The sequence below is a fragment of the Coptis chinensis genome, chromosome 6 (genome assembly GCF_015680905.1).
Source record: "Coptis chinensis isolate HL-2020 chromosome 6, ASM1568090v1, whole genome shotgun sequence".
Lineage (NCBI taxonomy): Eukaryota > Viridiplantae > Streptophyta > Magnoliopsida > Ranunculales > Ranunculaceae > Coptis > Coptis chinensis.
Genome location: NC_141461.1, coordinates 47,291,185 through 47,314,084, shown reverse-complemented (window position 1 = coordinate 47,314,084; position 22,900 = coordinate 47,291,185). Strand labels below are relative to the sequence as shown.

At 34.4% G+C, this 22,900-nt stretch overlaps 2 protein-coding genes and 2 pseudogenes across 3 annotated transcripts; 1 reads left to right on the top strand and 3 right to left on the bottom strand.

Moving 5' to 3' along the window:
* Positions 1-3,060: 3,060 nt before the first annotated feature.
* LOC147493300 (protein MODIFIED TRANSPORT TO THE VACUOLE 1-like) lies at positions 3,061-5,522 on the bottom strand. 2 transcript variants are annotated; one of them, XM_086567105.1, is made up of 3 exons: positions 4,947-5,522; positions 4,736-4,788; positions 3,061-4,643 (listed from the first exon to the last, which is right to left on the bottom strand). In XM_086567105.1, the coding sequence occupies exons 1-3, from the start codon at positions 5,157-5,159 to the stop codon at positions 4,598-4,600; spliced, it is 312 nt and encodes a 103-aa protein (XP_086423231.1). In that variant the 5' UTR covers positions 5,160-5,522; the 3' UTR covers positions 3,061-4,597. The 2 variants fall into 2 exon arrangements, with proteins under 2 accessions (XP_086423231.1, XP_086423232.1); XM_086567106.1 differs by having other exon boundaries at positions 3,061-4,627.
* Positions 5,523-5,676: 154 nt separating this feature from the next.
* Positions 5,677-7,214, bottom strand: LOC147493299 (putative polyamine transporter At3g13620 pseudogene; annotated as a pseudogene).
* A 10,073-nt stretch (positions 7,215-17,287) lies between these two features.
* LOC147493298 (protein CLAVATA3 INSENSITIVE RECEPTOR KINASE 5-like) lies at positions 17,288-19,253 on the bottom strand (annotated as a pseudogene).
* A 2,618-nt stretch (positions 19,254-21,871) lies between these two features.
* LOC147493297 (uncharacterized) lies at positions 21,872-22,486 on the top strand. The gene has a single exon (XM_086567810.1). The coding sequence runs from the start codon at positions 21,872-21,874 to the stop codon at positions 22,484-22,486; it is 615 nt and encodes a 204-aa protein (XP_086423936.1).
* Positions 22,487-22,900: the final 414 nt, after the last annotated feature.

Genomic DNA, 22,900 nt, shown 5'->3' with positions numbered 1-22,900 from the left:
CTGTTATGTCCCAACAATCTTTTAGTGTAGCCTCAAAATCTTGGTGAAGCATCCAAAAGTTACATAAACAAAATGGGGGATGACTTCTGAAGGTAGATAGAAAAGTCATAACCAGAGGATAGTGATCTGAGATTCCTTGAGTTAGGAATTCCACATTTGTAGCCAATCTTATAGAAGCCCATGCAACATTTACTAGGCATCTGTCTATTTTTTACCATTTTCTTACACTATCCCCTCCACTATTCCATGTATAAAAACATCCTGACGTAGAGTGATTAAAGAGTCCAGCTATATTCAAACAATTTGCAAAAGAGAGTGTTTCCCTAGGGTGCACAGCCGTATCGATCACCAATTCTTTCATGAGAGAATAGCACATTGTTCCCATTACACACCATGGTCCTTGCAAACTAGCACTTAGGATCTTCAATTCCTCCCACAGGATCAGTCTTTCATTTCTGTGGTTGCTAGTATATACAGTGGTAACAAAAAAAGAGACCATACTGCAAGAGTGTAACCTTACAATGGATGAATTGACTTCCTTCCACCTCCTTATGCACATCCAAATAACTCCTATCCCAAGCAAACCATATTCTATCATATTCATTGCTTGAATAATTATGTTCCACTGCCCATGAAGGGCAGACCAACTCTGATATACTACTAAATTTCTCCATCTTTACCTTTGTTTCCAGTTCCCCATACAACTTATCTTATTCTCTGAAATAAACTTATTTATCACTGTTGCCTTTGTACTATCATTCAATCCCCTTACATTCCAACTGCACACTTTAATCATTTGGAATGTTTAGTGGTTTTTCCTCTTTCTGCTTCCTTTGGGTCTTCCCCTGCCTTTCTTTCTAGATTTTGTTTGTTGGGTTGTGTTATGTTTCTTTTGGGCTCTAGTCTGTACAGAGGAACTTTTTATAGTCACTCTAGTAGGAGTTGGAGTTGAATCTTTATCTCCAAATAATTCTGGCTCTGCATCAGATAAGTCATCATCTTCCAAGTCAACTAGTTCCTCAAAAATATTTCTCTCAGCCTGGAACAATTCAGTATCTAGATGAGACGGCCTGATTTGTTGCAGTGGAGTTTGCATAACTACTTGCAAATGCTCTTCAGTTCCTTGGTTTTCTTCAGAGTACATGTGTTCAACTCTTCCAAGGGAAACCATATTAACATGCCTTGATGCTACTTCCTCATTTTCTCCCAACTGTGACCACGTTAGTAGCTGGGTGGTGCTCACTTCTGTACCCGATGCTGGTAAGTTAGCTTCAACTTGGTTTCCTTCAGTACTGATAATTATCTCTTGCTCAATAGCAGGAGCAACCACTACTGCAAGGGTATCTACACCGTCCCCCTCTTCTTGAGTACTCCTGATTTCTTCTTCTTCTTGGCTTTCTATGTTGCTCTCAATTGCATCTTCAAGATTTTGCACCTCAACATTTTGATGTGTTGTTCATCTAGTCCACACCCTAGTGGTTCTGCTTGTGCACTTGTCACTTGTATGCCCAAATTTGTTGCATTTATTACAGGACACGGGCTTCCATAGGTATTCTAGAGGAATGACCATCTCTTGATTTCTAGCTTTCACTTTTATTGTTTCCTTATAAACATGGTTCACAGGGAATTCAATGCAATACGGAGCAAAAGATAACCTTTTCCGTTTTGCGGTAGCATCATCCATAAACATTGGTGTTCCTCCTACCAAACTCGCTAGATAAGACAGACCATCAAAGGTCCACATCTCCTTTGGTACATCCATCAACTTTACCTAGACCGGAGCTGAAGCCACCTTATTTCTGTAGTTATCTACTTCAACAGTCCATGGTAAAACACTCTTCCAGCAATGAAAACAGGCCCATCCTTCTAACACCATTTGACGGTCTTCCGAGCTCGTGAAACTCATGTAAAACAACTCCTTATCAGTGGTAATATCAAAGGAACCTTTGAGTTTCCACTTTTTTTCCAAGAAGTCCTTAACCATAGGAAAAGAGAGTCTGGAACCTAAAAAACAACCCACCACATATTCATCCCATTGCTGTATTCCCTGTTCTAGCAGATCTTGTGGAATTTAGCTACTCCATCAACAATGATAGGAGAGAAAGCTTTGAAAGCAATAGTTGCTTCCTATGACCCATTTCTACTAAAAAGAGCACTCCACGAATTAGTTCGTGTTCCAGAGTTTCTATTTGAAGTTGTTGACTGAGGAGGGGGGTTGCTTGTTGAAGCCATATGGAAGGAGATCGAAAAAGGTTTGAGCTTGAAAAAACGGGAGAAGCAAAAACTTACTTCTTTAGGAAATAAAAACTAAGCGGAAAGGATAGGGAGGTTAGTTATTTCGTAGACAAGTTCTCTTATTTAGTGTATACACGGCTACAGTCAGTGGCGAAGCCAGGGGGGTCAGGGTACACCCTGGCGTACCCTCACTTTCCAGAAGAAGAAAAAAAAAAACTTTTCATGCATACTATTCACTCGCACCAAAAAACTCAAGACAAATAGGAAAAGTCGAAAAAAAAATAGACAAACCAACCAAAAACAGAAACCTTCTCCAAAAATAAAAGAAAATATCCTCAAATATTCTCATAGCCTCTCCCCCAAATATTCCACACGTACTCTCTCCTTTCTACTCAAAATGTGAAAATGAAAATTGGAAAAAATATATATTTAAAGTAGTAGTGTAAGGAACTTAAATCACAATTCGTATTCGGTTTTCCCTCAATTATTTACTCTAACACATGACATGTTCATGATAATCTCATTACTTGCTAATTCTAGACAATACACCTAGATCCCGAGTTCTCACGAAAGATTGGGCAGACTGTTCTTCTTAAAACAAAAATTAAAAAAAATAAAACCCAAAACCCAAAAACCCCTCACCTACTATCTCGGTCTCACCCTTTTTAGTCTCTACTTCTTCACTAATTTTTTTTCCAAACAAAAAAAAAAATCTTCTTTATACTTAAGTAATCACTTTATCCTATAGTCAATACTATAATACAAGATTTCTTATGGACGCGTGGTAAGTTTCAAGTAAATTTTCTAAATCATTGGCTTATTTAATTTTTTTTTTTTTTCTACTTTTTGGATTCTTTTATTCTTTTTTCTAATACACTTATTGCAATCATTTTATATATTTTTTGACGTTCATTATATACTAATCGGGTTTCAAATATTAGTTAAACTCAATTAGTTTTTTTTTTTTTTTTTTTTTTTTTAATGGTTGTCTGGGTAGCTCACCATCACTCAATTTCCTGGCTCCGCCACTGGCTATAGTACACCAACATAAATAAGTCAGATGAAATTTCGATATGCTTTTCACAAATTGTTTTCTTATAACACCAAATTGTATATCATTGTCTAGTCTATTGCAAATTGTATATGTTCTTTTGTATAGAGAAGTTATCGGTTCACAATAGCACTAAGGGTTTGATTGTTTGAATCTATTTGACGCCTTTTGTTCAGTATGTGGAAATCCGAAAGTGTTAAAAACGTGTTTCACTGGTGCGGTACCAACTACCAAGTCGAGTCTCACCCTCAACCTTGTTACTTTACAATTTATTTTTGATAAAGAAGCAACGTTGTGCGAGTAAGTGTGCGATTTTTTGTTAATTGTGCTATTTTTCTTGTTAGCTTATTTATCTAAGGCCATAGGACATGCCAAATAAATCATATAGTTTGGCTCGAGCAGTTCACTTGTTACTTAAAATATAGCTTACTAGCACTGGAGTCATACTCTGACAGTATGTACTGAATAATTTGATCTCAAGACTTTCAATCAGCTTATTATCTAGGTTAATCTCGCAGCCGTTTTCTTCTTGAAGAATGACAATTATTCCAAACAATGCTGCTCTAAGGAGTTCTGCAAACACACCCTTTCAAGGTACCTAAGTGGAGTAGTAGACAGATCACTTTGCCAAACAAGCAACTGAAGAAATTCTCCAGATCAAAACATGTAATAAACCCTACAAGAAGAAGTGGAGCAGGGATACTCTTACAAGCGACTGTGCAAGATATTCTCCAGATCAAAACATGTATTAAACCCTACAAGGAGACTTGCCTCATCAATGGAGGGGGAAAAGGCTATAATAAGCTAAGAGCACGACCTCTCGAAAGATAATCATTCCCACCTGAAAGCTAAGAGCTCAAAAAAAATCTTACTCAAATTTCCAAAAAAGTTTAAATCGACCAAAAAAGAAAAGTTCATTAATAAGCATCTACGGGCTTGATCCACCACCACAAACAATAAAATGTGTCTCTAAACTCCAGTGAAGAGAACGAAATTAAAGAAGAGAAATAAGTTGAAGAATAGGTTCCACCCAACCCCTAATTCACCAATGAAAACATACAAAACAACTTCTCATTCCCTCACTCTCAGAACTACCTTTTTTATCTAAGAGCATGACCCTTACCCTACGACCTGTGGTAGCTCTAGGTTTGTGTCTCTTACCAGTTACCATTATATCTACACACAATTGGCCTCCGAAGGACCACTGCATTGTACTTTCTCCTTGCTACAACCCACAATCAGTATGAAATCAACCATAGTGATTTTTTCATCTATGTAACACTATTGCCTCCCTAGAGATCTCACTAAAGATCAATCCAAACCTAGAGCATCACGAATAACCTGAGAAAAATCTCCGCTGTTACAGCACAAAATAAGTATAAACTTGTATAACTCAGAGATAAAGAAGAGCACAAGACAACAGTCGGTTTTTAAGGAGAGAATTCACACCGTGTTGTGGGCGCTGATACCTCATAAACATCTAGGTTAAGAAACCAAGTTACCTGTGAGTTAAGATATATATTTACTTATTAGGAAAGGAAACATTTACTTGCGGGTTAAGAAACCCAATACAAGTCCAAGAAAACACCTTCCAACTAGAATACACATTAATACAAAAATATAGCCAACATTGAAAAGCCACATATATAATTGGACATACCTGCCAAAGGTGAGATTGGAGTTTCAAGTCAATAGCACGGCTTAATGCCACAGCATTCAGCTTTGAAGCCTCCACAATGAAAACCTGCAAGGCATCACAACTGGGTTGTAGTCTCACACCACCAGAAGTAACAACAGTCTCTAATAACCTCTCCTCACGACTTTTACTTGCTGCAGCATGACTAGAACTCGATCCTCCATTACTCACTTCCATAACATTCACTCTCAAATCCTGCCCCCAAGTTCCACCACCACCACCACCACTCACATTCTTCAAATTCTCAGAAGAAGAACTCCGTGTCTCATTATGACTTTCAAATCTTTCATATCTATCTTGTCCGTCACTCTCCGTTGTCAACGACTTTCTAAGTAAAACCGGACCCTTATAACTCCCCCCACTATTCTTATCAGCTAATTTTGTTAATCATTCCCTATAAAGGAATTTTGTAGCTAACCAAGTCTTTGGGCTTAATAACTAACTCCTTATTCTGTGTTGTTAGTTCAAAAATTTAACTCCTCCAGGCACCTAATATAGAGATTTTAGGCTGGTGTTTGACTAGATTTAGATTTACCGAAAGAGTATATAGGAGAGAGACTCACAAGAGATTCCTTGCCATTTTGATTCGTTTATTCATGGAGTACGTTATTGTTGCAATCAATTATAAACTCATTATAAAATATCTTTACTGGCTAGAATTAAAACATCACAATTCATAACTAAGTATTCACTCTAGCCTAAAAAAAACAACTAATATTCACTAAAATTAATTCATAATCAAATAAGAGAATATAACTCCTTTGGCTAGAACTAAAAGGAAGAAAAACACATAAACATCTCTCAATTATTTCGCTTCTTGTTCCACTTCAGTATCATCATTCTTCTTTGTGAACTCAATCCAACCTTTAGACTTGATTACAGTCATTAACCAGTACAAAACAACACCCAAAAGAATTAGTGAACCACTAATCAAATAAACCATCCTAGTGGCAATACAACACACGTAGATAATAAACCCAGTTGGTATCAAACACACAATAGTTAACGCTGGGATTCCCAATGGCACCTTGTAAGGCCTATTCATGGTTGGATACTTCTTTCTCAACCATAAAAATGAAGCAAACTCCAAAATCATTCCAAAACTATATAAGAAATTTGCGGAAGATACTATATCAGTGAAGTTCAAATAAGATACACCAATGGTAAAAATAGTACAAACCAAGATCCCAACCCAAGGTGTATTGAAATAACGCGCTCTCCACCCAAAAAATCGAGGCAAAGTTCCCAAATCAGCCATATCCAAGAGCTGATATGAACTACAACTCAACTGTGCTTCAAATAATCCAATTGAAGACAACACCAAACCAACTTCTATCCAAATTTTTAACCAGTTACCTGCAATCAGATTACCTGCTTCTGCTAAATACCCATCGTCCCACAAGCTCTGATTCACACTGAATGACCCAGTTGCTGCTAAAAGAGGAATTAGATATCCAAGACATGTTATAATCCCAGCTGAAAACAATGCCTTAGGAAACGTACTTTGGGGTTTATCAACTTCACCAGCTAAAGTACTTGCATTATCCCAGAAATTCAAGTTCCAGAACAAAGTATTAAAATATAGAGTCCAATCTGTTTTTCTTCCTTTTTCGCCCAATGTAAGCCCCGTCGAGGCTGAAGTTTGGGTATTGAAATAAAAGCCATAAGAACAAATGGCAAAAGAGAAATAATACCCATAGAAACAGCACCATAATCAGCAACGGTTAAGCCCATATAATTAAAAAAGATCACGTGATTGAGAGTGTTCGAGGCATACCACTTTTGAGAATTGGGAAAAGATGCTTCATATAATCAGCACAGAGAACAGGATAAGCAGCATTGTTAATAACACCACTAAGGAATTTTAAAGAACCCATCTCTGAAAACCCCAAAAGGGACCGAAACAACATAACCACCATTATCAGGAAAAGTAGTAGCAAGTTCAGCAGTTATTAAGGCTTCTGGTACACTCCAAATGAATGGGAAAACAAGAAAACCAATAATAGCTAAAAGAGGACCTGCTGCTTTAACTGTTGATTCTTCACCAAAAGGACCACCAGAAACTGCAAAATAAATTAGAAACATAAGAGGTAACATTGTTAGCTTCTTAGATTTCGCCCCCGAATCAGGTTGATTTGCTTCTAATTTGCTTTCATCAAGATAAGTGTCCATGTTTTTGGAACCTTGTTCTTCAATTCCTGGGTTTTGAGAGTGGATTTCAAGCGCATGCATTGTGGGAAGAGAAGTTCAATTTATGTCACTGGAACTGGAAAAGAGTCGTGTGACTTGTTAATCCGTAATTCCTGATTATCTTTAACTAATAGAATCGTGTTTCGGTAAGGATGTTCTCACCATCGGTTACACTGAGAATTCACTTTCACCATCAGATTTTCATCTGAACATAAGAGCAACGGGTAGTGTTGAACCCCTTCAGGGCTTTTGCTGAGGGGTCATAACCAAGGTTCAAAATATCGATATCGATGAATATATCGGTGTACCCAAAAACCGATATATATCGGATATATCGGATATATCCATTTTTTTGGTGATCAGTCCAAACTATTTAAAATATCGGATATATCGGAAATATCGAAAATATATTGGAAATATCGGATTTATATTAAAAAATGGTCAAAAAGTCAAACGATATATATCGTAAATATCGGATATATCGATTATATCAGCGATATAAACTTTTATATCAGAAATTCCAATATATATCGGAAAAAAGAGGGTACTATATTCGGTGGATATATATTGGAAATATCGATATCGGTGTACTAAAATACCAATATATATCGGCAATATATCGGATATATCGTCGATATTTTGAACCTTGGTCATAACTTCATATATCTAGTTCACAAAAGTCCACTCAAAGTGTTACCTGTAGTATATCTAAAGTAGGTCAAATTAGTTAACTCATATAATCCTAACTTATTTGGAATCTAAACAATATTTAGGAATCAAAAGAAACAATCTATATAGTGGAAGGACATTATTATGAAGATTCTTTATCCAATTTTATCCAATTACAAGTATGCGAACCGTGGCTCTAACATCTTTTAAAAAACAGGAAATTGGTCCCAAGGCCCAATTTTGGGGAAAATGAAGTCTAAAGGACACGGTTTTTTATAAGTAGCTCACAAGGACAAATTTTGGAGGGAAATAACTCACGAACCCACTATTTCAAAATTAGTAACCCCAAGGACAAAATAAGTTGGCCCCGCCTTTTTACATTTTTTAAAATGTCAGTTATACCCTTCTGTGAAAATAACCCTCAAGGACAAATGACCCGAATTTAAAAATAAATATTTTCCAATTTTACCCTTTTTGTCATTTTACTATGAACAATAAGTGTTCATACCTTCTGCTGGTGTATGAACAATGATTGTTCATATCCAAATAGGTGAATGTACCTTATACAATATATTGATGTATGAACATTGAATGTTCATACCCAAAGACTAAACATTCAATGTTCATACCCAAAGGACCAAGGACTATGAACATTGAATGTTCACTATGAACATCAAATGTTCAAACCCAATCAATGTTCATACCCAAGGACTATGAACATTGAATGTTCACTATGAACATCGAATGTTCATACCCACAGGACTATGTTCATACCCAATCAATGTTCATACCCAAGGACTATGGACATTGAATGTTCATACCCAAAAGACTATGAACATTGAATGTTCATACCCAATCAATGTTCATACCCAAGGACTATGAACATTCAATGTTCATACTAAATACACCGGGTCGTTTCGTCTAGCTAACATTTCAATATTTCATTTATTTTGTTTTTAATACAATTACCCTTTAAGGAAAAATAACCATGAGCTTGACACAGGTTATACATACAAGATACAACCTAACAACCATGAGCATACTACCAAACAGTGTAACATTTGAGAGCCTCTAATCAATAATAATTGGTTCTTATAAATAAACCCTAAATAAATTATTGTTGATGAAATGATGAGTCTAAATGAAGAATCGCAATCCAATCAAATTTCGGAAAATGCTTAGGGATCGGACGCCGAGAAATGAGAAATGAGAAACGGCCCGATTGAAATGTAGGGACAACTTTTTTATTCCATCGGACGTGGCCCCACTTGAAGATAGTGTTATGGGTATGAACAACACTTTCCTAGTGCCTACCCAATATAAAGATGAACTACCCTTGTACTGATAAACGCCGCGCATCCTCAATATCAGAATAAGTACTATGAGTAACAAAGTTATTATTGAATTTGCAACATCAGTCACTACTAAAAAAAAGGGTTTTTTGTGTCACTTTTTTTTTAGGTCTCGTGTCACTCACTACCAAAAAGTGACACACAAAAGTTTGATGTGTCACTTTTATATGGAATGAAGGTTGACATGTTGCTTCTAAGAAAAGTGACACAAATACTTCAATTTTTTAGGTCATGTTATTTGAAAGTGACACTGGGATTTTGTCTTGTTGTGTCAGTTTTGAGTAAAGAGAAAACAAATAAAAAAACAACTACTATAAAAGAAAAAATAAAAATGACACAAGTAACTGCTGGACCAAAATACAAAACTATACTCGAAGTCTGAAATTCATGATTTGTGCCGCTATATGTTTCAATTTAGGTTCCTTCCAAAAGAATCAACAAACTAAAAAAATAAAAAATAAAAAATAATAAAAATAAAAAAAGATAAATAAATTCAAGTCCGTTGGATTAAGACTAGTCCTCACATCGTCTGTCATTGTCTTCTCCCTCCCAACTTTGTCACTTCTCTTCTCACCGGTCTGTCTCTTCCTCTCCCTCATAGAGCTCTCTCCTACTCAGAGAAACTTTCAACCCAAAGCACTCCCAAATACCCACCTCTACATGCTACACCTCTGACCTCTCTCTCGCTATTTCTCTATAACTTATTTTGTTTAATTTAAATCCACCAATCGACACTGGGAAGAAAGCGGATCGCAAATGGTTAGTTATTTATCATGCATCAATCAATCGACCCAGGTTAGTTATTCTTATCTTATGTCCTCTCTTCCCATCTTCCTTGTTACAATTTCTTTTTTGCTCCTTTTATTTTGCTAGTTCTAATTTTTAGTTTTTTTTTTTTGTGCTGTTATATTTAGTTTTTTTATTTTTTATTTGATCTATAATCCTTCGTTCAATTGCAGTCAACAATTACTCTCGCTCTGTTCATTTCTTCTTCCGATTTCAAGCATGGCAGGCGAGAATTATGGTTGTTTAGAAAGCTTAGCATTGTGATTCTACAGATTATGCCTAGCCAAAGCCTCAGGCTTGAATGTGAATCATTTTGTGAGAAGGTTTTGTGATTATGTTAATTTAACCACTACTTAAAATGTAGGTTTTGTTAGAAGGCACAATCCCTTATACATGGAGATCTCCACACTGGTTCTATCATGGTTGCCCATATATCTAGGTCACTGTTGCATCAACTAATACTTACTAAGAAAAATAAGTCTGTGAGAGAAGACTACATATGCGGTGGAGTAACTAAGTCATGGAACTTCCGCTTTGATGCTGTCTCAGTAATATAATTAGGAACTCACTTAAACATTTTGTTTGATATATATACTATTGAGTGTCCTTATTTCTGAGACAAAACAAAAACCAACAAATACTTGGGTAATATCCTAAACAAGGCAAGAAAAGTGCCATTTTTTCTCAATCCAGCCAAAACACTCAATTTTGACCAATTCAACAAAAATTTGACACTTTTGCCCTTGCCCATGTCTAGACAAACAATTCTCTCTCCAACAAAAAAAGCATTTCTCTCTCCTCTCTCCTTGTCTCCTTTGATGTGACATTGTCTCTTACTCATCACCACATAATTTTGTTGAGATATTTGTGGTCGTTTGGAACCGTTGGATCTCAACAAATTCAAAATAAAACCACAACTCTCTCTTCCCCAACACTCTTTCTTCTCCTTCTCTAACACTCTTCACGCACAGTCCATTAAGTAGCAATACATTAAAACAACGTCAGCAACTTTGAACAAATTTTGATGTGAATTGTTTTTATGAAAAATCACTAGAATTTCTTAAAAGCAACTAAATTAAAGACTTTTATGAACATTGATTTATGTAATATCAAACTTAATTACAATCATTTATATAATATCAAACTCTAAATACACTGGAATTCAATTGAAAATAAAATAAAACAGAGAAGATTTAGGGGAATCAGGATTTAAAGCCTTAATAAACTAAACTAGGATCTAAGAGTGTATTGAAACTAAGTACAAAATGTATTGAAAAATTACATCTAACAAAGATTTAAAGTAAAAAACTACCACCACCGGATTAGTACCAATCAAAAACCATAAAAGTAGCTGACTTATAGTTTCAAAGTAGCTACAGTATTAACACGTATATAACATACAAAAGAAACTTAGCAAAAAATTAACTAAAAAAACACAAGCTAATTGCTTAACAAATATCATCTGTAAGTGAGAAACAAATTCTTCAGTATGTAACTCACATATCAAAAAATTACAATTCGGTAAAAATATATATATCATCTATATGTGAGAAACAAATTCCTCAATATATATATAACTCACATATCAATAAATTACATTTCAGTAAAATTTAACAAAACAAATATAAAACAATGAAATAAGATAAAACAATGAAAATTAATAAAATCATATCACCACCAGTTCAGTACCATATTAACACATTTCTTCTAAGAGAAACTTAGTTCAACATATACTGAAAAATCACACTTTTGTTCAACAAACATCATGTGTAAGTGACAAACAGTTCCTCAATATATAACTTACAGATTAAAAAATCACCAATAATTGGGTTACAAAAACTACTAAAGTAGCTGACATAAAGTTTGAAAGTAACTACCACTTTAAACATTACATCTAAGCGAAATTTACTCCAAAATATATTTAAAAAATACAAGTTTATTTTTAACTATATATCATATGAAAGTGACAGATATATTCTTTAATATGTAACTCACAATTTAAAATTTTACATTTCAATTAAACTTAATAAATTTTTAAAAATGAACAGTAAAATAAAATTAAAAAAAAATATATATATCACCAAAGGTTGAGTACCAAAAGCTATTAAAGTAGTTGACAAATGGTTTGAAAGAAACTACCATATCAATAAATTGTATCTGAGAGAACCTTAGCCCCAAATGTACTGAAAAAGAACAAGTTCATCATTTAACCAATATCATATATGAATGACAAACAAGTTCCTTAGTATGTAACTCACAAATCAACAAACTACATTTTAGATAAACTTAATACAAAATCAAAAGAATAAAAGACATATAAGTTCACTAAGTACCAAATATACAATTAAAGTAGCAAACATGTGGTTTGAAAGTCATTACCATATTAATACATTACATCCAAAAGAAATTTAGCCCAAAATATCTTTAAAAAGTATAAGTTTATTTTTCATATATCATATATCAAATGGAAGTGACAAACATATTCTTTAATTCATAACTCACAGTTTAAAAAATTACATTTAAGTGAAACTTAGTAATTTAAAAAAAAAATAGTAACATAAAAAATAATAATATCACCAATGATTGAGTACCAAAACCTACTAAAGTAGATGACATATAGTTTGAAAGAAACTACCATATCAGTACATTGTATCTAAGGGAAACTTAGCCCCAAATGTACTGAAAAAGAACACGTTCATCATTTAACCCATATCATATATGAATGACAAACAAATTCCGTAATATGGAACTACTAATCAACAAGAAAAACATATCTCAAAATATATTTGGTAAAAAAAACACGTTCAACAAATATTTCAAAAATACCCAAAAAAAAATATACTTCCTGTATTTGTTTAAAAAGACAAAAATTTAACGAAGCAAGCAAAAGTTGCAGATAGAATACATTGGAATACCTTTTTTCCTTTTGACATAATCTTTTAGGTGACATACGATAACCATTTTGCATACATTTGTAATTCTGTTTACTTCCATTTGACCGGCCACTTCTTACTGATTTAGTAGACCAACTAGAACTTTTATCACATTCATATTAAAGTCTTACACATGGTAATAACCATGACCAATTTCAACATTCTTCTTGTTGAACTAAGATTTTCATATTTCTAACAAAAATTGGTTTTTTGAAAATGAATAATGAAGAGACGAATTGTACAAAATAACCAACCACACAACTAAACCAAATGGGACAAAGTCGTCGCCGTTGATTGTTACATTAGTGTATTTCATGTGAAATACGAGCACAAACTAAAAAAAAAAAAAAAAATAATGGGTTTTGACAAATGAATTGTTGAAATGAAATAGAGAAATAAAGAGAAAATGAAAAATGCAAAGTGGTAAGGTGAGTGGTAGGAGAATGATAATTAAAAAATTGTAAAAAAGTGAGAGAACTGATGAGGAGAAGTATAAGAAAAATGAGAGATATAGCTGTTTTCCCGCTAATAGTTTTTCTCGCCAAATTATTTTCCTGCCTAACCGTTTTTCGCCCAAACTGTTATGTCCATTGTCATCTTTCATGTGAGATCGAGATTGACAAACTCGAGTGCACTGTATGTTAGCAACTGTACTGTATATTAACAACTGTACTATATGCACTTTGACTTTATTATTATACGATTAGCTAATGAAGATTGGAAACAAAGTGGCTTTATTTATGAAGGGAAACTTTATTTAGTGTAATAAAATATATGACGTAAAATAGCTAAATTGTTTATTCGTGTGTTACATATTGAAAATTTTGTTTGTCATTTAGAAGTTATTTATTGAATGCTGATGTTGTGGTTTTTTCAATACATTTTGTAATTAGTTTCAATACATTCTTAGATCCTAATTTAGTTCATTTATTAAGGTTTTAAATCCTGGTTCCCCTAAATCTTGTCTGTTTTATTTTGTTTTCAATTGGATTCCAGTATATTTAGAGTTTTATATTATATAAATGATTATAATTAAGTTTGATATTATATAAATAGTGTTCAGAAAAGTCCTTAACTTTAGTTGCTCTTTAGAAATTTCAATGATTTTTCAAAAAAAATTCACATCAAAATTTGTTCAAAGTTGCTGACGTTGTTTTAATGTATTACTAATTAATGGACTGTGCGCGAAGAGTGTTAAAGAAGGAGAAGAAAGAGTGTTGGAGAAAAGAGAGTTGTAGTTTTATTTTGAATTTGTTGAGATCCAACGGTTCCAAACGACCACACATATCTCAACAAAATCATGTGGTGATGATCAAGAGACAAGATCACATTAAAGGAGATAAGGAGAAAGGAGAGAGAATTGTTTGTCTGGACATGGGCAAGGGCAAAAGTGTCAAATTTCCGTTGAATTTGTCAAAATTGAGTGTTTTGCCTGGATTGAGAAGAAATTAGGATATTACCCCAAATACTTTATAGGTGGTTATGTGGTGTTGTTATTCAAGCGGGAAATATCCTAAACAAGGCAAGAAAAGTGCCCTTTCTTCTCAATCTAGGCAAAACACTCAATTTTGACCAATTTAATGGAAATTTGACACTTTTGCCCTTGTCCATGTCTAGACAAACAATTCTCTCTCCAACAAAAAAAAAACATTTTTCTCTCCTCTCTCCTTGTCTCATTTGATGTGACATTGCTTATTGCTCATCACCACACGATTTTGTTGAGATATGTGTGGTCGCTTGGAACCGTTAGATCTCAACAAATTCAAAATAAAACCACACCTATCTCTTCTCCAACATTCTTTCTTCTCATTCTCTAACACTCTTCACGCACAATCCATTAAGTAGCAATACATTAAAGCAACATCAACAACTTTGAACAAGTTTTTATGTGAATTGCTTTTATGAAAAATCACAAGAATTTCTTAAAAGCAACTAAATTAAGGACTTTTCTGAACACTGATTTATATAATATCCAACTTAATTACAATCATTTATATAATATCAAACTTTAAATACACTGAAATCCAATTGAAAACAAAATAAAACATAAAAAATTTAGGGGAACCAGGATTTAAAGTCTTAATAAACTAAACTAGGATCTAAGAATGTATTGAAACTAAGTACAAAATGTATTGAAAAATTTCATCTTACAAAGATTTAAATTAAAAAACTACCACCACCAGATCAGTACCAAAAACCATAAAAGTAGCTGACTTATGGTTTCAAGGTAACTACCGTATTAACACGTATGTTACATACAAGAGAAACTTAGCCCAAAATTAATTGAAAAAACACAAGCTAATTGTTTAACAAATATCATCTGTAAGTGAGAAACGAATTCTTCAGTGTGTAACTCACATATCAAAAAATTACAATTTGGTAAAATTTAACAAAATAAATAGAAAACAATGAAATAAGATAAAACAATAAAATTAAAATTAATAAAATCATCATCAATTCAGTACCATATTAACACATTTCTTCTAAGAGCAACTTAGTTCAACATTTATTTAAAAATCACACCTTTGGTCAACAAAAATCATATGTAAGTGACAAACAGTTTCTCATTATATAACTCACAGATTAAAAAATCACCAACAGTTTGGATTACAAAAACTACTCAAGTAGCTGACATAAAGTTTAAAAGTAACTACCACTTTAAACATTACATCCAATCGAAATTTACTCCAAAATATATTTAAAAAATATAAGTTTATTTTTCACTATATATCATATAAAAGTGACAGATATATTCTTCAATCTATAACTCACAGTTTAAAATTTTACATTTCAGTTAAACTTAATAAATTTTTAAAAACGAACAGTAAAATAAAAAATAATAATAATAATAATAATAATAAAATAATAAATATATATATATATATATATATATGGGGTGGGATAGAGGCACAGTCACTGTAGGCACATTCTAGGCACAGTGACTCCAATCCACCGATGTTTTCCAATCCTACGGATATTGGGTAGTCTCAATTAGCCAAATATGAAATACAAAATTTCGGGAAAAACAAAATTTCGAAACAAAAAAAACGAAAAATCTCTAAAACAAAAAAACAAAAGATTTCTCTACTTCTCTCTTAAACCTTCTTCTCCAGTTATACAGTTTCTAAGACCGCTACTAATTTTTAAGACCCTTGTGGTTCTATTATATGTTTGGAGAAGAGGACTATTCCGAGGTTATCACTAGTACGAGTTTTAATCTCAAATGCTATTGTTGTGGAAGATTACAAATTGGCTACTTTGTTACGTATTTCTGAGAAGAACTTTTTGAGGAAGTATGTCACCAAATTTGAAGGCAAAGTTCCTGAGCTTTTCAATGTGTATCAAGGAAAGACAAATGGTTTATGACCTTGTTGCTACAGCATCAGACGACCTTAGTGCGAGTTAACAAGAGTTGTCTATCCAGTTGGAACCAATTATGAGGATTTAGGTTAACCTTAAACAGTTGAGTTTAAACATTTGGGTGAAAACTGAAATTAAACTTTTTCCTTATCCTACCAACCTTTTAGAAGGACATAAATTTCAAGGAGGTAGCATTTTTTTCATGGTGAAGTGAATCTAATAATTTGCAGGTGATCCTGATTTATTTTATACGCCAGGATGGCTACATTCAGAAGTTTGGTAGTAGAGACAGGTACTTGGAAGAGCGATCAGAACGCGTGCTTCATTCTTTTGTAAGAGGTGGAGAGGGAAAATGGCCAGCTGCTTTGAAAGACAAAGGAGGGACCCTTTTGATCGGAAGTAGTAGGAGATTGTTTCTAACGAGTCACAGAGGATTGCTGCAAATGTCTAAGGGCTCGTTAGCTGATATGAAAGTAATATCGGATGAATTGGAGGAAGCATTTATGCAGAAGGGCAGGGAACTCATTGAAGCTTGAAACATCATTAATTGCCTAGTTTAGGTGTGGAACTTACTAGGAATGACATGGTCATATTTTTTTGGCTCTTCAGTCAAGCTTTTGATTGGTGCATTATGGAGTATGGACTAATTGTTCTGAATGTAGGTGTGGTACTCTTTTGTAAGAGTTGTGTTCAAGTTTAGGATTGTTAAGGATATGATTTATCTACCAGTCCAAAAGTTTCCACTTTTGCAGAGAACTAAGCTAAATAAAAGCTGTCAGGAGAGCTAAGCTAAATAAAACTTGGCAGAGAACTAAGCTAAATAAATACAAACATTGAGAAAGGCTCGGCATTTCTTCAATTTCCTACAATAGTTCCAACAAGTTTTGCTCTGACTTCAAAAAAATTAATAGATGGTACAGTTCAACAACTACAACTTCAAGAAACATAAACAAATAACTCTTCATTCTAAAGAAGATTTAGTTACAAGGCATGGAAGAAAACTAAAACCGAACTTTCACTTTCCAACCAATCCTTTAAGGGAGGATCCAACTTTGTTTCCTTGTGCCTTGTAAAATGTGAAGATCATTCCTCCACCCAATAGCAGAATATCAACTTTCTCTAACAATGATTCTATCACACCAATCTTGGATGAGACTTTTGAGCCTCCTATAATAGCAGCAAACAGCCTTTTTGGATTATTGGACACAGCTCCAATGAGATAGTCAAGTTCCTGAAACAGAGCAGAGGGGAAAATGTCATAGTACATGCCACATTTTTAAGAAAAAAATTCCCAGAAGTTGGCATTTACTAACTCTCAATCCCTCTTCAAGCTTGTGAATGAACAATACGAACAGTTTTAATTTTCTTCATCTCTCTCCTTGAGGTGAAGATAAGTAGAAATGTCTTCATCTGAAGTCATCTCCTTCTCAATTTTTCTGTAACTCACAACTTCGTTGACACATCCAGCTAGCCTTGTATCATTCTCATTCACAACCTCCAACGATGACAGAGGCAAGAGTTGAGATGTCCATGGCTCTTTAAAATTCCTAGAATCAAATCAGTCCAACAAACCACCATTGCTGGTCGTTTTTTACATCTATCATTTGGAGGTACCTTCAACAAGATTCATCTTGCAACCTTCCAAAAGAATGAGATGCCTCACTAGGCATACTGACCAAGCAAACACTTTGAGTGGTACAATGCTTACTCATAAATGTCATTCCAAACACTAAGGCAACACTAATATCAAGTTTTAAGCTTACAACTTGGTCTAAAATCTAAACCATCGAATCTTATATAACATTTTCAAAGGCAAGGGACTATGATCACACAATTCATATAGAAAACAGTTCCAGAGAAAAAAAAAACATAAGTAAATAAAAATATTAAATTCCATACTTTGTGAACTACTCAAGTTGAAGGAAAGTGGCAGTGGTGTTGTTCCAGAGCACTCTTGCTCCTTCCCAGTAGCACAAATCATAGGATTTCCTACAATGCTAAACAACAGAGAAACAGAATGATAAATGTTCAATACATTTTGCTTAAAAAATAGAAAAATCGTTCTCAAGTGTAACTCACTTAAATATTCTGGCAGGAAATCTTGGTGTAGGGCCACTTAAATTATTGTAAGAGAAGTCCCTAAAACAAAAATAAAATAACCAAATCAAACCTCACATATATTCAAATTTCTATAAGAGAAATAACAATTACAGAAAAGCAACTGGTCCTGAAACCACAGTGGAGGTCAACTGGTCATAACACTTACAAAAAAGCAAGCTGTGACATGTTTACTAAGGACAAAGGGACTGGCCCAGACATACTATTATTGTTAAGCCTCATGTTTCCAATTAAAAAACATGAAAAACAGTACGTTAAGTAATAATCCAAACTAAAAACTAGAACATTAAAACTTCAAATAAGATAACATTAGTTTTTCTATGCATTCATACTTACAAGTATTGTAGATTTTTCAAGTGGTCTAGAGAACTGGGAACTTCTCCAGTTAGAACAATATTAGAGATATCAAAAGTATGCAGATTCGCAAGCCTTCCGATCTCTTTTGGAATTGGTCCTGTAATGTTATTGTTCTGTAATAACCTGGAAAAAAAATTCATCAAAACCAAGTAAGGAAATTAACCATATACTTAAAAACTCACGGTCAGCTAATTTTTAATGCTTACAAAATTTGGAGATTTGTCAAGTTGCCAATGCTGGAGAAAGAGTTCCAGAGAAGTTCTGGCTTGGAGTTGTTCTACAAAGTAGACCATTAAAGCAATTTCAGTCTGAGAGTTTGAAAGAAACCATTAGAAGAATAGCTATTCTTATGCACTTCGAGCTTACAGTCCAATTACTAGATTCTCAGGTGAACAAGTAACCATAGCCCAACTACATGGATCAACTGAGTCTCTATCCCATTTTCCAAGAACATTTCTAGGATCTATCAGAGATTCTTTTATGTTCACCAAACCTTGCACTGCAAACAATTAAAACCATATATTAGCTAAATTGAATGCAATGTATAAAAATAACACAAACAGGTGGATTCAAACTTACCTTCAAAGTTTGGAGCGAAGAAGAGAAGAGTGTTTCACTCGAGAAGATTGATCTAATTTTGGAGAAGAAGGTTTAAGAGAGAAATAGAGAAATAGATTGATCTTTTGTTTTTTTTTGTTTCGGAGATTTTTCGTTTTTTTGTTTTGAAATTTTGTTTTTCCCGAAATTTTGTATTTTATATTTGGCTAATTGAGACTACCCATATCCGTAGGATTGGAAAAGATCGGTGGATTAGAGTCACTGTGCCTAGAATGTGGCTACAGTGATCTCGGCTCTATCCCACCCCTATATATATATATATATATATATATATATATATATATATATATATATATATATATATCACCAATGGTTGAGTACCAAAAGCTATTAAAGTAGCTGACAAATGGTTTGAAAGAAACTGCCATATCAATAAATTGTATCCAAAAAAAACTTAGCCCCAAATTTACTGAAAAAGAGCAAGTTCATAATTTAAACAATATCATTTATGAATGACAAACAAGTTCTGTTGTATGTAACTCACAAATCAACAAACTATATTTTAGATAAACTTAATATAAAATTAAAAGAACAAAAGACACACAAGGTCACTAAGTACCAAATATACAATTAAAATAGCAAACATGTGGTTTGAAAGTCACTACCATATTAATACATTACATCCAAATGAAATTTAGCCTAAAATATCTTTAAAAAGTATAAATTTATTCTTTTATATATCATATATCAAATGGAAGTGACAAACATATTCTTCAATTCGTAACTCATAGTTCAAAAAATTACATTTCAGTGCAACTTAGTAAAAAAAAATTGTAACATAAAAAATAATAATATCACCAATTATTGAGTACCAAAAACTACTAAAGTAGCTGACATATAGTTTGAACGAAACTACCATATCAGTACAATATTGTATCAAAGAGAAACTTAGCCTCATATGTACTGAAAAAGAACAAGTGCACCATTTAACCCATATCATATATGAATGACAAACAAATTTCACAGTATGGAACTCACCAATCAATAAGAAAAATATATCTCAAAATATATTTGGTAAAAAAAAACGTTCAACAAATATTTCAAAAATACCCAAAAAAATATACTTTTTGTATTTGTTTAACAAGACAAAAATTTAACGAAGCAAACAAAAGTTGCAGATATAATGCATTGGAATACCTTTTTCCTTTTGATATAATCTTTTAGCTGACACACGATAACCATTTTGCATTCTTTTGTAATTCTGCTTACTTCCATTTGACTGGCCACTTCTTGCTGATTTAGTAGACCAACTAGAACTTTCATCACATTCATATTAAAGTCTTACACATGGTAATAACCATAACCAATTTCAACTTTCTTCTTGTTTTCATATTTCTAACAAAAATTGGTTTTTTGGAAATGAATAATGAAGAGACGAATTGTACAAAATAACCAACCAACACGACCAAACCAAATGGGACAAAGTCGTCGCCGTTGATTGTTACATTAGTTTATTTCATGTGAAACATGAGCACAAACTGAAAAAGGAAAAAAATAAGGGGTTTTGACAAATGAATTCTTGAAATGAAATAGAAAAATAAAGAGAAAATGAAAAATGCAAAGTGATAAGGTGAGTGGTAGGAGAATAATAATTAAAAAGTTGTAAAAAAGTGAGAGAACTGATGAAGATAGTGAACTGATGAGGAGAAGTGTAAGAAAAATGTAAGATATAGCTGTTTTCCCGCTAATAGTTTTTCCCGCCAAATTATTTTCCCGCCTAACCATTTTCCCGCCCAAACTGTTATGTCTATTGTCATCTTTCATGTGAGAGATTGACAAACTCGAGTGCACTGTATGTCAACAATTGTACTATATGCACTTTGACTTTTGTAGTGGCATAATGTGGGGAAGATGACTAGGTCAGTGGTGCAGGTGATAGGATGCAAAATACTGAAGAAAAAGGGGGAGCACGGAATCGCGACTACGGAACCCTAGATTGCTGACGTGGCACATGTACGGATGGGAGGCGAACCATAAGATGGGAGGACAGATGGACAACTCAACTAGAAAGGGGGAGATATAAAAGGAACAGTGTGAGAAGAGAAAAGGAGGAGGAAAAAAGAGAGAAAAAAGAGGGGGGAAAAGTGGAGAGAAAGAGAAAGAGAACTAGGGTGTTAGATTGAGGTGTTTCGTGCTCATACATTTGGCGCCGTCTGTGGGGAACAACAAAAACAAGATAGGAATGGCACCGAAGAGGAGAGTAGGTAGACCTAGAAAGGTGGCGGTGGAGAACGCAACGCCGGATCGAGCGCCGGATGGTGTGATCGACGGAGAAGGAGACCGAAGAGAGGAACATGAAACAGAAGAAATGAGGCTGATGAGAGAGGAGATCGCGAGGCTAAGGGAAGAGAATGAAGAACTGAGAAGGGAGAGAGAAAGGGCGGAGGATGAGACCGAGGAAGAAGGGAATGAGGGATCTGAAGGGGAGAGAGCTGAGGAAGAGATGGTTGGACCAGATCTGGTGGAAAACCCGGTAGCAAGGTTGACTATGGAGCAAGTCTAGGAGATGATAGACAACGATAGGGAAGCAAACCGACAACAAGAGAAGAGTCAAGGAGGAGCGGCCAGTCAGGTGGTGGCTGGGTTGAACCGCAACCCATTGGCAGATAAAATATGGACATCAGAGGTCTTGAAGCGGTTCGCTCAGCCTAGATTCGAAAGGTATGATGGCAAAGGAGATCCGGCGGACCACATCCATCATTTCCGGCAACAGATGCCTCTATGGCAGGAGGCGCGGTATGATGGTCTGCGATGCATGATGTTCTCGGCTAGTCTAAAGGGAGGAGCGTCAGATTGGTATTACAGGTTACCAGCGGGGAGCATAACCAATTTCCAAGAGTTGGAGCAAGCATTTATAGATCACTTCATACACCAGAAGAGGTGGGTGGTAGATATCGCGGCCCTATTCAATGTGAGACAACGATCCGCGGAGTCATTTAGAGAATTTTTATGTCGATTCAAGGCAGAGACATTGAAAGTTGAAAATCTGGATGAACGGACTGCGGTGATAGCATTTGAGAGAGGGTTGCACCCGAGAACAGGAGTACATCAATCTGTGGCAAAGAATGAGATCGCGACCTTACATGAACTTTATCCACGGGTGGAGAAATACATAAAGTAAGAGGATACGATGCAGAAGGATTCCAGAAAGTCGGGAAAAGCAGTGTTGTCATTGGAAAAGGAAAGGGAGCCTAGGAGGGCGGAAACTGTCGGGAAAGAAGGCGGGGGATACCGTGGAGACCGCACATGGGTAGCGGGAACTGACCTCACCTCTTTTTTGTGTATGTAGATGGTGTATGGTCGTTGAACAAAACAGAAGCGTATCAAAACCTAATTATCCCTCAATAAATAAAAGATGAATAGGATATCGTTCCACTTTTAAGTGCATGTTATGTGAAGGACAGGACTGGAAAGGGTTTAAGGGATTAAAAACTATGATTGTAGAGATTTTAGATTCTAATGCTAAACTAAACTAAATTAACTAAACTATTGAGAATTTATAAGAGAGGGAATTCAAGAGATTAGAATCCACCAA

Coding starts and splice junctions, on each gene's coding strand:
- LOC147493297 (XM_086567810.1), top strand. CDS start 21,872: ATGATAGACAACGATAGGGAAGCAAACCGACAACAAGAGAAGAGTCAA.
- LOC147493300 (XM_086567105.1), bottom strand. CDS start 5,159: ATGGAAGTGAGTAATGGAGGATCGAGTTCTAGTCATGCTGCAGCAAGT. Junction 4,789..4,946: donor TCCAATCTCACCTTTGGCAG/GTATGTCCAATT, acceptor CTTAACTCACAG/GTAACTTGGTTTCTTAACCT. Junction 4,644..4,735: donor GTATCAGCGCCCACAACACG/GTGTGAATTCTC, acceptor GTGCTGTAACAG/CGGAGATTTTTCTCAGGTTA.